The sequence below is a fragment of the Hippopotamus amphibius genome, chromosome 7 (genome assembly GCF_030028045.1).
Source record: "Hippopotamus amphibius kiboko isolate mHipAmp2 chromosome 7, mHipAmp2.hap2, whole genome shotgun sequence".
Lineage (NCBI taxonomy): Eukaryota > Metazoa > Chordata > Mammalia > Artiodactyla > Hippopotamidae > Hippopotamus > Hippopotamus amphibius.
Window position 1 is genome coordinate 119,643,706 of NC_080192.1, and position 15,517 is coordinate 119,659,222.

A 15,517-nucleotide genomic window follows, 5' to 3' on the forward strand; every position below is an offset into this window, starting at 1 on the left:
TATACTATTCACATACCATAAAATTGGCCCTCTTAAGTGTATGATTAGTGATTTATAGTATATTCACAAGTTTGTGCAACCATTATCATCTAATTCCACAACATCTTCATTACCTCAGAAAGAACCCCACTTAGTGGTGTCGAAAGAAAGACAGCAGGCCCAACATGGAGTCACTTGTGCTAAGCTCATGCCACCAAACCAAGACAATGCCTAACCTAACTGCAATTTGAACCTCTCCCAGGAATGTAATCTTAGCAAGTCTCTCTGGAATTTCCTCGTCGGCACCAGTGAGGTATTCCACCTGACAGACTGTTGTCATCCCCCAAAGGAAGGCGACGTTGCCTGAAACAATCAGCTCTTTGCTAGAATAACTCTCTTGTCCCGTTTTCTGCCTATAAAAGTAGAAGAAATTTCTTGACAAGCCTACTTGGGATGGAGGCTGAGCTTCCAAGGGCCTGTGTGTGGGCTGAACTGTTCAGAGAGGCAAGGAGAAGACTCTACCTGTAAACTGGGCTTGTTATACAGGAGAGAGAGGAGGGGACATGAGATGGTAAGGGAGAGAGGGTGTGGGCAGAATGAGGTGCTGGTGGAAGACGATTGTGCACTCCATGAGCTGACCCCTCCTGTTGATCCTTGAAAATGTGTAGTAAAGTTTCTGAAATCTGATAAAATGTTAGATGCAGGCAAGTTTTTTTTGTTTTGGTTTGGTTTTTTTAGGACCTAGTAAAGTAGCTGAGTCACAAAGCAGAGCAGGAAGAGGAAGGCCATGGGAACACAAGAGTGGTTACGTAGAAAAAATCATAAGGAAGTATGGTGTAGATTCTCCAGAAATCATGGGGAGAACCCCAGACATTTGAAAAGATTGTAGAATTGGTGTTTACACAGGTTTAATCTGACATCTGAGGAGCCATGGTGGCCAAGTGAACCCTGGGATGACATCACTCTAGATGATGAAACTACAGCTTTAGACAAGGGCGGGGCTGGATCTGAACCCAGATATGTCTGATTCCAATACTATACGACATTCTCCTCTGCGCCAAGCTTTTGCCAAAAAGATGTGCAGTATTGGGGGTAAATATTTTCCCGTGGTCATAAAAGATTTCTCAGGAAGACTAGATCAAGCAACAGTTGAGGGAAACCTAGGACGTGTGATGAAAACAGTTTATAAAGACAAACCTAGTAAAGGACACTTGCCTCAACCGATAATTCCAAGCTCCAGCTTTAAGCACGTCAAAAAGCCTATAAAGGTTGGTCCTTCTCGCCAGCGTTTTTGCCAGCCTTGAGAGAATACCTTCATCCATACACCACAGATGAGGGAGTGATGGGGTAACAGAGGTTAGTGTACCTGTGGTGACACAGCTTTTGGGCAGCTGCAGAAGTTTGTGTGTCTAAAAATAACATACATTTAAAAAATTTTAAAAATGTTGGCCTGCAGTGCAGCACGTGGGATGTTAGTTCCCTGATGGGGGATGGAACCGCGTGGAAGCGCAGAGTCCTAACCACTGGACTGCTGGGGGAAGCCCTAAAAAAAACCTACTTTTAATTTAGAAAGGACCATAATACACACATTTTCACTTGCCTCTCACAAAACCCCGAGAGGCATATTGCCCTCACCTTCCAGAGAGAGAAGGCTACTTGTTCAAGCTCAGGTACCAGGTCAACGGCAGAGTTAGGCCCTGGACTCGGGCCCTCTGGCTCCAGACGCAAAGCCGTGCCAGCTCTGCCTGGTTGCTTCTTCCAGTAACGTCTCTGAAGAGAAGGAGTTAAACTGTTGCTTCCCTCCTCTAACCCTACAAGCCTTTTCTGGACTTGAAGATCACTGACCACCACCAGTGGGTGATTCCCGCTCTCTCTTGTAACATGTTGTCTGTCTGGGTGTGTTTGTGTGCATGTCTCTGTGTGTGTGCGTCTGTACACATCTGTGCATTTATTCCCAAACACCTGCAAGGCAACTCTTCTAGTGCAACTTTCCTTGCATTGTTTGCCTGTTATTTCTGAGAATCGCCATGGTAGAGTTTATTCAACTAAAAGTCTGCAACACAGAAAGAATCGCCCTCCCTTCTCACCCACACACCAGAAGGAGGACTAGAAAGTCAATCCTGTTGCTTTTCCATGGTCTGAGAAAGGGCACACATACCCATCCGTGTGGAGAACAGACTGGTGTTGGTACCAAGTGTCTAAGGAGCAAGCAAACACTGGGGGTTCCTTCAAGTGGCTACAGCTAACGACACCTGAGCCCAGTGAAGCTGTGTGCGTGTTATACGCAAATCCTACAGTCACGGAGCTGTATGTCTTCAACAGTGTCCAATGAGCTCGGTAACCAAGTCCCAGAACAATTACCTCTTCATGCTGAGGCAGTACATCTGGGAATTATCCACCCTTTCAAGGTTGATTGCAAAAATCTTTCCATGCCTTACATGGTATTAAGGTTAACTTATTGGAGAGAACTATGTGAATTAAAGGTTATACATTTCACCCCAGGATAAGACTATTTCAACGGATTCCAGTGTAATGGAAATATTTCAGAATGCAGCTTCACTGCCTGCGGGGTGGGGGTGGGGGGGCGGGATCTTGCTGTTGTTTATCTTGCTGATTCTTGTCTTTGTTGTGTAGATTTCCCACTCAGAACACTCTCAGGGGACCCCACCCTCTAAAGAATGGCAGAGAGCAAAGCTTATCACACTGGCATTGCCTAGTCCTAACCCACCTTCCAGCTGCATCTCCCCAACACTTAAACCTAATCTCACCACTCATTGTTTCCTGACCCCATTTTCCCCATCACATCTGGGCTTAATCCACCTAGAAAGCCTTCCCACCTACCTCTACCTGTAAAATTCCACTTAGTTTTCATGCCCTGCCTTAAATGCTCCTTCAGGAAACCAGTATGAATCCTACTGTATACCCCTTGCTATTCTTTTGTAGTGTTTACCACATTTTGCTTTATTTTTATTTATTTATTTTATTTTAATTTTATTTAATTTTTATTTACCACATTTGCTTTGTTTTGTTTTATTGTTGTTGTTCATTTGTCCATCCATCCAACAAATACCTAATGAGCACTAATTGTGTCTTCATGGTGCTTTTGGCCTAGTTGGGTAAATTGTATAAAAAAGCTCTTATACTAATGTGCAATAAGTAGAGGAAGTATGGTGTACACAGGAGCGATCTATATTGGTTTTTTGTGTGTTGGCAATGGGTGTTGGTTCCAGGAAGGCTTTCCTTTGCAGAATTTTATTTTACCTTGCACAAGATCGGGTGCTCAGAGACTTTGCAGGCAATACTGTGTCAGAGTTAATCATCACGGCTCTCACCTGTGTAACAGTATGTCCTCTAATCCCACTTCAGACTAAGGCCATTGCTTCTGGAGCTCTTCTGGGGCTTCCTTACATGTAGGAAAGCTATTGAGGAGATTTTACAACTTCAAAGCTTTGCTCTCTCTAGCACAGACACTCTGCCAGGCAGGGATTGTTCTAGAGTTGTTGGTGGACATAATTTATGGGGAAACATATGATGTATTTTTACAGTATGGGCTGAAAGGTTCATGAGTTGAAAAGCAGCCTTTTTTAATATGGAATCTACACATAAATGAAGTTAATCCTTAAAATCCATAAGGTATCTCGACTGCCGTAGGAGAAGAGTTTTATGAACACACCTAAATCCTTCAACCATTATTTGTAGCCTTCAACAATCAAGAAAAATGCAACCACATTTTGGTTGTTTGTTAGAACCTGCTTGAGTAGGTTTATGCTGACTAAATATACCAGTGCGGTGCCTGTGGGTAAGGTCAGATCTATGGCTCCAAAACATAGCAGGAAAATGAGAGCCTTGAAAAAGTCACCTTTGTGAAAAAAAAAAAAAAAAGCTTGGTAAAACTCTCATTTTGTACAGTATAGTAAAATTTATCCTGCACCATACAGCAGACTAATTTACTGAGACATTAACTTATTCTAATTGTATTTTGCTCCTTACTATTCTAAGAGGGTACTCAGACTGTTGTGTTGTCCTATCTCTGGAGCTCAAGGTTGTAAGAGAGAGGGCAGGGGTTGCCAGGCAACTCTCCCTCAAGGCTTTGGAAAGTACTCTGAATCCTCCTTGTTTGAGGGGATTGGGCTTGGTCAGCTCAAAGAGTGATGGAGAGAAAATCAGCACTTCCAAGACTGGGAAGGTGGGAGTGGGGAGGTAGGTCCCAGTAAGGGAAATGCCCCTGTTCGCTAGCAGCTACCTTGGATGAGCATCGCTTTGGAATAGTACCTGGTGTGTGCCCCTCTGGGTAGAACCTTAGGCATGGGGCTTCCCCACAATTTGCCAAGATCCCACCATTCAGGAAACAATGGAGCTGCTCAACTTCCAGGAGTAACACGGGCTTGCACCCTGAGCAGTGCTCCCTGAATGTTGTAGGTTGCACAAGGTTTCCAAGGACTGGAGCTGGGAGGGAGGAAGCCCCTATAATGATGGAATTTTAATTTCTCAGCCCCTGGCAATTGATAGTTTGGAGTCAGACTTGATTTGATTTAGAAAATAAGATGATGTGATAAGCCAAGTGGCAGAATAAAATTGTATCCAATACAACTGTTTACGTGAGAGCAGAATACTAGCTTGGAATGAATAGTCATGTATGGGTGGGAGAAGTAGAACTGTAAGAACAAGTCCCATTTCCTTTTTTTTTTTTTTCCATCTTTGCTTTCCCTTTTGCAAAACCACCCAGGGAGACTGTTTTCAACATGTCCTACCTTCTTGGTCCACAGGGCCTCCAGCGGATCTAAGCAACATCCATAAGGGCCCCTGGTGATCATGGGTAGACCCAAGAAATAGAAAGAAGGAAAAGGAGCTGAGAAGAAAAAGAAAAAGCAGAAGTAGGGAGAAGAGAAAGTGACAATTACCTAAAGGAACAATAACCCTATGCACAGACAGAATAGATGCACTGGTGTGGCGTCAGGTCTCAGGCCAAGCCAAAGGGAGACACTCATGCATTTACTCCTTTTTCTATTTTCTCACATTTCTTCTACGTTCTCACATCTCTTTTACTTTATTTCCTATTCGGTCCGCCCTTGATTATCTTAACACCTCATCTGCCTCTAGACAACAGACACTTCATTCCTAAATCCTAGCTAGCTTGGGACAAAGCTCTGGGAAAGCATCTGGGGTTGAGCTTCACAGAGACCTGAGTTTCAAGTCTGGCTCTGCCAACTCATGGCATCAGGCCTGTTCTCTAGATCCTCATGAGCCTAAAGTAGTGCTACATGTGTAGTACGTGTCAGTAAACTCTCCACTGAGCAAAACTCTTAAATGACATCCTCCTTGATATTTTACCTTCAGTCCTCTGGGTGCTGAAGACTTTCAGTCCTGAATAAACACTGGTGAAAATGAAGCGCTAGTTAGGAAAGAGGCAGAGGGCACTGAAGAGAACCCATGATTTCACATTCACATCTGTAAGCAGCCCTGATCTTGGGTATCTCTGGTCCACTGGTTCCCAAATTTTACCAGGCATCGGAATCACCTGGAGAGAGTGCAAGGTCTCCAGACTTTTGACCCTTGGATCCATAAATACTTACCTCCAGAAGAAGCTTAGGGGTCTCCAGGAGGTGCATGCACTTATCTTTCTAGAAGCTAAAAGAATTTGTAATTGTTTGGTCTTCTACTTCACTGTATACATTTATGTGAAATTCTGTCCAGTCTTGGTACTTTCATTCCTACCTGTATACACATCTATCTGTAATGCGTACTCACTAATACATTGTGTTCTCTCTCTTCTCTCTTCATATATTGGGACAAAGGGATTTTTGTTGGGTTTTGTTGGCAGGATTGTTTTATTTCCCTAACACAACCCTAACCATTCTACGCTTCTCTGAAAAACACCCTCCCAGTCTAGGCTGATGCAGTTAGAATTTCTCTCCCAGGAATTTGGGATCAGGACTGAGAGACATAGTCTGCATGAAGCAGGGGGTGGGAGGTGGGGTGGGGGGTGGATAGTGAGGCAGACATGCAGAGAGAAGTGGAGGCACCAGTTCTTGAGGTCTTTCTGCCTGTGGACAGCCCAGTGAGTCCCAGCGGCCTTCCCTGCCTTGGGTTCCATAAGATGCCTCATGTCCTGTCAAAATGTCCTTTTTTGCTTAAGCAAATTGACCTTGGATTTCTGCTAATTGCACCTAAATAACCTGCACTGAGATATTCCCCATTGCCCTCATGATGAACTGCAGATCCCTGGACACAGTAACCAAGTTCTTCACAATCTGGTACCTGCTTACCCCTCCATTTCTTATCTCAACATATTCGCCTCCAACTCTAAACCTCAGTCATATGGAACACTTTTTAGCTCTTTCTGCTCTTCAGGCCTTGGGAATGTTTTTTCTTTCTGCTTGTAACACTCTTTTCTCCTCATGTTTGCCTGGTCAATCCCTATTTGGCCTTCAGATATCAGTGTATGTGTGTCACTTCCTCCAGGAAGCCCTCCCAGATGTATAGCTTTTTCTCCATATTCTTGGAGTACCTTTAGCTCCTGAGTCCTAGCACTTACATAAGACATCATCATTGCCTGGGGACTTATCTTTCTTCCTCTCTAGATTTTGAGCTTTGTGAGGGCAAAATCTGAGTCTCAATCGCCATTGTATCTGGGTGTTTAACAGTACCTGGTACTTGGTACCCAATAAATACTTGTCAAATGAATGAATGATGTGCCTCCCTTGCTATCAGTCTCCTGCCCCAGTGGCGGATTGACAATGTTGAACAGAAAAAATGAAAATTACTTTGCCCTCAAGCTATAGGCTACAATTTGCAAATACTCCTGAGGTAAAGAATCAGATACCACCATTGTCTGAGAGTATCTTATTACCTTCATTGTATCTATCTTTTTTCTCCCTTATTTAGCGACCATGACAGAGTTTCTAATTAGAGAAAAGGCTGCATGCATGTATTGATTCAGAAGTGTATTGATCAGAGGGAGATTTTGAGAATAAGGTTACAATTTAGCCTATCAGAAGTTCAATCCTTCTGAGATCTCTCAAAGAGGTTTGCCCTTGGGTGGTTTAGCACAGACTTTCATAGTCACTGAAAGCTGTTTTCAGGGTAATCATGGAACCTTTCATGATTTTTGTATCTGAGTTAGTGAAGATCCTGGAAACAGCCCAAAGGAATTCATACTTGGGGGTGCATCTGTCTCCACATTAACCCAGTCACTGTTTTGAACACACCTCTGCCCCTGGGCCTATTCTCTTGGCTCCCAGTCCTGACAGGAATAAATAAACAGCTGATTCCTTTTTAGTATTTCAGAGTAGGAGGCTGTGGATGGCTGCTCTTGTGGTCTCATTTCAACAGGAAGTCCCGCACAAAGGGCTTAAAGGAACAGAAAAAAAAAAAAAAAAAAAAAAAAAAAATCCCGTGTGAAACAAATCACTTCTTTTATTTCAAAATTTTCATGTTGCTGATTTATGTCACCTAAATCTAATGCCTATACAGAAGTGTGTTTTGTAGAGAGCACAGAGCACTGAATAGATCTAAAGTCTTTCTTTTATGGTCCTTCATAAATATACCTTAATTCAAGCCTCCATCAAGGCTACAAATTTACATCCAGATAGCTCAGTGTACTCACAATATTTGAGTGTGAGATTTTTCCATTTATGTCCTGTCCTGCTAGTTCTTTCCTAATATGCATTCTTTCTTCCTTCCTAATAATAGTACTCCTTACTTTTAGTTAGGCATGTAGATGCTTGAAATCAAGGCCTTTCCTATTCTCCCTGAATGCTGGCCAATGGCATTTAAGTGATGTATTTGACTTCCTGGACTTATCTTTAAAGGGAGTGAGTATTTTCCCTTCTTCAACCCTTCTTACTGACTGGAATGTGGACATGATGGATGGAGCTCGGGTAGCCATTCTGGACAATGAGTTGAGAGCCACATTGAGAAAAGTCAGAATAACAAGATAGAAGGAGTCTGGGTCCCTGAAGATTGTGAAGCTTTCATAAAAGTCCAGACTATGTTTACAGGAGAGAGAAAGAAACTTCAGTCTTATTTAAACAACTGCTGTTTTGTCTAACCTTAACTATCACCCAAAAATGAAATTAATTATTCCTCTTTCCACTGATTGGGTATGAAACTTTTCTGTGAGATTACCCACTGATTCCAGGGCACCCTGGAAGGTGGGCAGGTTTGCTGGATTTTGCATTAGCCAGACTGAATTTTCTGATATGGGGAATTGAGAAAGTATTTCAATGGCAGAAAAATACCTACTCCGGCTTAGGCATAGAGACGTAGTGTCACCTGGTCTTTGTATGTGCACTTTGAATTTTTCTAATATAGAGGGCCCACACATTTACCCTAAAATAAGAACTCTTATTTCAAATGCTTTTTGGAATGAAGTAAATGACAAATAAGAATCATTACTAATTAGTCTAAGTGCAAGTACTTGAGATAAGACAAAAAAAACCCCCAAACTTTCCAAATTATCAGAAAAAAGTGTAACAGTCCTTCATGTGGGAGACACAAGTCTTGTAGCAGTGAGGAGGTGCAGTTTTACTTACTGAATTTGGGCCTTTTAACCTTCTTTGTCATTTCCTTATGTGAGTGTATTCCAGTCACCAGCAAAACTGCATGAAGAAAATGCAAAAAATCTAATCAATATTATTTCATCTAAATGCTTGCTCTCTTTGACCTTTATGTTTGCTTCAAGGACGTGTTAAAGTATTCTCATTAGTAGAACTAATTTTCCCTTATTTTATGGTTGGGGAAAGAAGACGTACCCTTTGTGCTTTTCTTAGCCTCTGCTGAAAGGGCCTTTAGAAAATACCTCTCGGATACCCGTCCTTCGTTTTGCCGTCTCTAAATTTCACTACACCATCTCCACCAGCTCCACTTTCCAAAGGCAGGAACGTGGGTCTGGAGAAGCCCCACTGACTTGCTTGGTCCCAGGAATAAATGACAGAGGTAGGATGAATACCCAGGCCCTTCTTGTTCTCTGTCTTCTGTTCCACCCTGAGTTTCCAAATGGCCAATTTTCAAAAGACTGGAGAACCTCGTGCGCATGTGCACGTGTCCGGGTGCGCGAATGGGCGCGGGAATGACAGGGGGGCCTGAGGAGCGGGCGTGTACAAAGCCTCAGAGGAGGACCATCTGGAAGGGAAGACAAGGAGGAGGGGGGCCGGGGAAAAGAGAGAGACTCCTCACAAGGTATGGTGTGACCTGACTGTCCCCTGGTGGTCCCTCCAGCCCCACTTGGTGCTACCCCCCCACCCGCCACCCCCAGAGGCCGACTGCCGGTGGGTGAGCTTCCTTCTCAGAAACAGGGGCAGAACCTGGATACAGCTCTTGGGGAAGTAGAACAATAGGGGAGGAAAGGGGAGCTCTTTATCGCTTTAGATTTCAATTCACATTGCTAGTTTGAGCCTTGTGTTTTTAAAATATAACATTGACCAAATTTTTCTTGTTACCAAATAATACACATTCCTTGTAGAACTGTATAAAAAACACACAAAAACAGTACTACAGAAAATAATGGACAAAAGCAAAAAGTAAAATCTGTTCAGGCTTTTTCTATGTGTGTCTATGTATGTATTGTACTTTAAAGCAAACATTTGATGATGCTTATACGGTTTACAGTGTGTCATAAACTTATTTATACTAAAGGATATATAGAAACATTTTTTCTTGTCATTTAGTGTTCCTTTCATAATAATTTTAACTGCCTGCAAAATATTGCAGTTAATGGACGTATCATAATTTAGCCAATTCCTGTTTTAACATAGAGTCATCTTTGCACGGATTCCTTATTTCCTTAAAATAAAATTCCAAATAGGATTTCTTGTCTGAAGGTATGCCCACTTAAATTTTTGATATATATTGTGAAAATTTCTCATAGCAATTTTTTATTGATAATGTCTGAAAATGCACACTTCCCTTTACCTAGAGTAATTCTACCTATACACAGAAAAGCATGTTTTTCCTTTCAAAAGGCTAGTCAGTCTCCATGCTTCTTCCTTCCTCTCCAGGCATTCTTCTACCTTGCCCACCCAAAGATGCTACTGCTCTAACTTACCTCCATTTTAGCCACTGTTTTGAGAAACCCACTTTCTGGATGGAGTTAGAATTCTGGAGGTGAACAGGAGGCAGTAGAATAATTAAAATGGGTGTTTTACTTCCTACTTTATGCGTTTATTTTTTTTTTAACAGAACACAGATGCTTGATTAAGACATAAATCAGGACTTAACAAATTCTGGAATTGGCAACTGTCTTTGAAGGAAAAAGTGACAATGTCACCAAGTGTTTGTTAAGAAAAATTTTTTATTTATCTTATGATTAACTGGCTAAGCTGTGCCAATGATGTAGCTCAAGAATTATCCCCAGTTTTGACTATTAGCACTAATTGAGGCCTGGACAGTTGACATACCATGTCCTGCAAGAACAGAATCTTGAAAGAGAACTGAGTGAAAACGAAACACCTAGCCAAGTAGAATGAAGGCAGACATTTTTTAGGTGTTATTTACTTCTGGGGTTTGGGTGGGTGTGAATGTCCTGGAGGTCTGATTTTTATAGTAGTCTCTGCGTCATTTAACTCTGTCCAAAGACTGCATCTTCATTTTATACACAAAAATAAATAGAATATTTTTTAAAAAACAAGTACAAAATAAATATATAGAAAAAATGATGCACGTCAAGTAGAGGGAGTAAGTGAAATAGTAATAAATCTGGGTATCAATTCTTGGTGGAAAACCAAATACTGTCCTTCTGGGGCTGTGTGCCTGTGGCAAGTGGTTTATAAATCTTGGTATCATTAAGACTATAAATATTTCAGTAACACCACCCCATCACTCGTATTTGCTTGCCCAAGACCCTCCAGGCTGAAAACATGCAGAGGGGGTTCAGTTTTACAGCAGTGGTTAATGAAGTCATTATTTTCAGTGGTACACAGAGGCCCTCCCCTCAGCTTAGATGCTTATTAATTAAAGCTCCCTGGAAACCACTCCTCAAGGGGAAGGCTGGCCAGTGAGGCTGCAGAAGTGCTTGTGCCCTGAAGCAAGTCTTCATTCCTCATCAGCAAGACCTCTTTTCTACCTTGGACATGCTGAATTGCGTGCGGAATATGTGAGAGAAAAATCAGTCTTGTGTTCCTGTTCTTAGGAAGGCGGGTAGAGCACCGACCGAGATGGATGACTGATGCTCACTTCAAAGTACAAAGCAGAACACAGGTCTGAAAGCCCTTCCATGGGAGTAGTTAGTTATCTGGCCGCTGAGGCCACTAGAGTCTAGGGGCCTTGAGGAAATCAAGTCTAGAGTCTGAAGTTCCAAGGCAATCAGGATTTACCAACTCTGCAGCAATGTCTCAATTTTTAAAACTTCAATGTTCCAGTTTTGAATAACACGAAAAGTTCTCACCTTTTGCTAGTTGTGCTTGAAATTTCAAAACAAATTAAATATTGAACTCATCTTTTCAAATAAAAATTTCCCTCTACTTCTCTTTCTTTTTCTCTCTATTGTGGCCATCAGTATGGTTAAGATAGCTGAGGTGCAATTGTTTTAAAATTCAATTTAAATAAATTGTCATCCAGATAGTTTATAGAGAAAATACAAATGAGTTCGTCTGAAACAATGTTCAATCTCATTAATAATAAAAAATGCAGGCTACAGCAAAATGACAGGATGTTTTGTCATATCGTGTGCTGAATATTGCACACGATTGTGCTTAATTCTGGCATGGATTTGGGATTGGGGCAGTCCAGTACACTGTTTGTAAATTCTAAGCAGGTGGAATCGTTCTGCAAAGCCATTTGGCAGTACATTTCAATAGCCTTAAAATTTTTTTATTTTCTTTGTCCCAGAAAATATATACCTAGTAATATATCCTCAGTTATAATCAGATATAGACAAAGATTTATGTAAAAGATGTTCACTACAGCATTATTATTATTATTATTTTTTATAGTTGTGGCACACGGGCTTAGTTGCTCCATGGCATGTGGAATCTTCCCAGGGCAGGGCTTGAACCCATGTCCCCTGCATTGGCAGGCGGATTCTTTACCACTGCGCCACCTAGGAAGTCCTACAGCATTATTTTTAATAGCAATCTGGAAATAATGAAATGTTGGCAATGTCCCAACAATAGACGAATCCTAAGCATTGATTACAAATGATGTGTAGCAGAAGATTAAATGACCTGGGAAGTGCTCAGCTCTAACCTTAAGCATGACTCTCACAAAATTAGAATATATGCAGAGAGAAATACCTGGAACAAAGATACCAAAATGTTAATAATGGTGGAGTTATAATTCCTATTTTATATTTTCTATATTTTTCCCACGTCATAGTATATTTCTTATATGTATTCTATGTTTTATGTAGAATGTGTCTTTTCTAATTAGAAGAAAACAATTGTTTTTTAATTTGGGCATATGGAAACCATATAGACATAATAATGAAAAGTGCTTTCTGAAATCATTGGCATGGTTAGTAGGCACTTGTGTTCCAGTTTTCCTGTCAGTAATAAATTATAATCAGAATCCATTTACTTTCAGGAAAAGGCATGAAGTGCCAGAACATCTAACCAATGATCAAATCAGTAAGTACTAATTGAATAGTTATTATGCATCTAGAAATTTTATAGGAATGCCTCATTCTAGCCCATAAACTTCTTGTTCTATCCCTTAGTGCCCCTTAAGATATTAACTCAGGTGGTGTTGACAAGGGCTCTCTGCTTGACCAAACTTTAGTTAGGCTCCTCTAAGCCCTTTGCTCAACTAGGCTTTGACCTTGGGCTTCTGTGTCTGTCTTTGTTGGGCCTGCATCACTCAGTTTTAGGAAGAATCTTATTTAGAGACAATCCTCCACCCTTGATATCTGATCACCCTGGTCTGCCTTTAGCAAGAATCCCCATGTTCCCTTGATGTCTCCTCTTAGTAATTTCCATCCCCTGACCCCTGCAACCCGCTCCTTGGCTATACATCCCCACTTTTCCTTGTTATATTCGGAATTGAGCCCAGTACAATTCTGAGGTCTCTGTTCCCCTTTTGCAATGGTTCCTGATTAAAATCTGTTTTTACTGCTTTAAATACTGTCCAGCTCTGGTTCTCTTTAAGTGTCCATAATGCCTTCCTGAAAACTGATTTATAAAGCAGATCATTTTAAATCAGCTCAAATGTCCCCTATGCTTTGATTTGGAGTTACATATTCAGTGAAACATCTAGCATCAAATATATCAGAGCTTCACTGAAGTGACAGGACAACTTATTCTCTATAATCATATAAATCACAAAATTATGCTTCAGATCATAGAATATTGAAGCTGGGAGGAGCGTTGGAGGTCATCTTTTTATTTTGTAGAAAAGAAGCCAAGGTCAAGATTGATATCTCGGCTGAAGCTGCAGTTTTGGAGGGGGAGGGGGCAGACGCTGGGACGAGAACGCAGATTTGCTGGTGCAGCCTTAGGCTTTTTATGCTGCTTTCTCCCCACAAGTGCAGTCATTGATTATACGTGGTGCTGCTATGACAGTGGGCAGCGTAGAACTCTGCTACATCCAAAATTTAAACATATTTAGAGCAACCATGCTAGCTCTAATATGTATTGATTAAACACTTAATTGACATTAATTAAGAGGGCTTTTGGGGGATCATTGGATGGTTTTGTGTGATATTGTGATTTATGATAAATATATATTTTGGTCTTCGGCCACAGTTCCTGGCTAACAGCTCCCCAAACCCTTGGAATGTCCTGAGCAATAAGAGCAATGGGAGCATCTTTTGTTATAACATTTGATTTCTTGTTCTCAGTTCCTGAAATCAGCGCCAAAAAGGTAAAATGGATGTCTTGTTACTCATAACAAGCCCCTTTCAATCACAACTGAGTTCATGTTAATGAGGTGGCTTTTGAAAATCCCCTAAAGATGACGGAGCTGGTTGCCAGGGGAACAAATCATGAATAGAGGGTTGGAATTTTCAGTCTCATCTGATTTCCCAAGAGGAAAGAGGGGCTGGAGGTGGAATCAATCATCAATAGCCAGTGAGTTAATCAATCATGCCTCTGTAATGAAGCCTCCATAAAAATTCAAAAGGAGAGAGTGCAAAGAGCTTCCAGACTGAGGAACCAGTGCTCTTCCATGTGCCCACTGTGCTGGGCCCAAATTCCATGGGGGCGGAAGCTCCTTTGTTCAGGACCTCACCCTATGTGTTTACCTCTTATCGGCTGTTGATTTGTATCCTTTAATATCCTTTGTATAAACTGGTAATCTAGTGAGTAAACTGGTTTCCTGAGTTCTGTGAGCTGCTCCAGAAAATTAATCAAACCCAAGGAGGGAGGTCATGGGAACCTCTGATTTATAGCCAGTCAGTCAGAAGTACAGGTGACAACCCGACTTGCAATTGGCATCTGAAGTGTGTGTGTGTGTGTGTGTGTGTGTGGTGGGGGGGCAGTCTTGTGGGACTGAGCCCTTACCTGCAGGATCTGATGCTATCTCTGGATAGATAGTGTCAGAATTGAGCTGAGTTATAGGAAACCCAGCAGGTGTTGAGGAATCGTTTGGGGTGGGGGAAAAAGACACATAGGAATTGGGTACAGACTCAGACTCTGACACCTGAAAAATCCAACATCCCTGATGAGAATAATTTATTTAGCAATATTTCTTGAGTGCCTGTGAGATGTGCTGAGAACTGAAAATGCCACAAAGAGCAAGACCCAGCTCCCGCCCTCAGTGAGGTACAGTGTTGGGGGAGCCAGACTCATGACGAAGTGAATGCCATGCAGGCATGGCTAGAATCAATACAGGGCGCCAGGGAAGCCCACAGGAAGATGGTCTGATCCAATGGGGGGCAGAGGAAGCTTCCTGGGGGACCATCAGGGTGTGTGGGGATGAGAGGAAGAACATTCCAGGAAAGGGAACGGCATCGTCAAACACCTGGAAGTGAGGAATGACTCGACCTTCAGGGGAATGAGAAGGTCAGCACTTCCCAGGTCCCTGGAAGACAGGGTGAGCTCTGTGGTTGGGAGGAGAGCAGGAGAGGATGGCAAGAGCCATCAGAGAGGCCTCTCCAGCAAGCAAGGTGCTTTAAGAGACAAGGGCTCTATCATAAAGACAAAGGGAAAACACTGAGTGTTAAGTCAGGAGTGTGGGATCAGATATGGGCTTTAGGGAGGTTAATGGGGGTGCAGTGGAAAATGAGTTAGAGGGGTAAGGGTTTGGGGCAGGGAAGCTGTCACAGTGCTAAAAAGGGTTATGGGGGACTTAAGGGAAATGGCCCTGGGATAGAGACAAGCAGATGAATAAGAGAGATACCAGGGAGGGGCATATAAGGACATAGAGAAGGGAATTCGTGATTTCTTGCTTTGTGAATGAGCAACCCTGAGCAAAAAAACAGTTTTGCAGAAGGGCAGGGTGAGAGGGGCAAGACAAGGAAGGACGGTCAAGTTCTCCTTGGTTCCATGATGCAGGGAACATGGCCTCAGGGTTTCTGTGTTTTGTTTCGTTTGTTTTACAGTAGTTAAATCCTTGCTATTCCTAACCTCCTGCCCCAGCCCCATCCTACCCTGTGTCTACCCCTACT

The 15,517-nt window shown here is 42.2% G+C and overlaps 1 protein-coding gene across 1 annotated transcript in view; it reads right to left on the reverse strand.

The window, feature by feature from the left end:
• Positions 1-15,517, reverse strand: part of VIT (vitrin) — a 115,756-nt gene that overhangs the window by 76,815 nt on the left and 23,424 nt on the right. Inside the window, exon 3 of the mRNA XM_057743649.1 lies at positions 8,514-8,579. Within this exon, the coding sequence (XP_057599632.1) occupies positions 8,514-8,579 (66 nt within the window). The remainder of the gene's footprint in view (positions 1-8,513; positions 8,580-15,517) is intronic.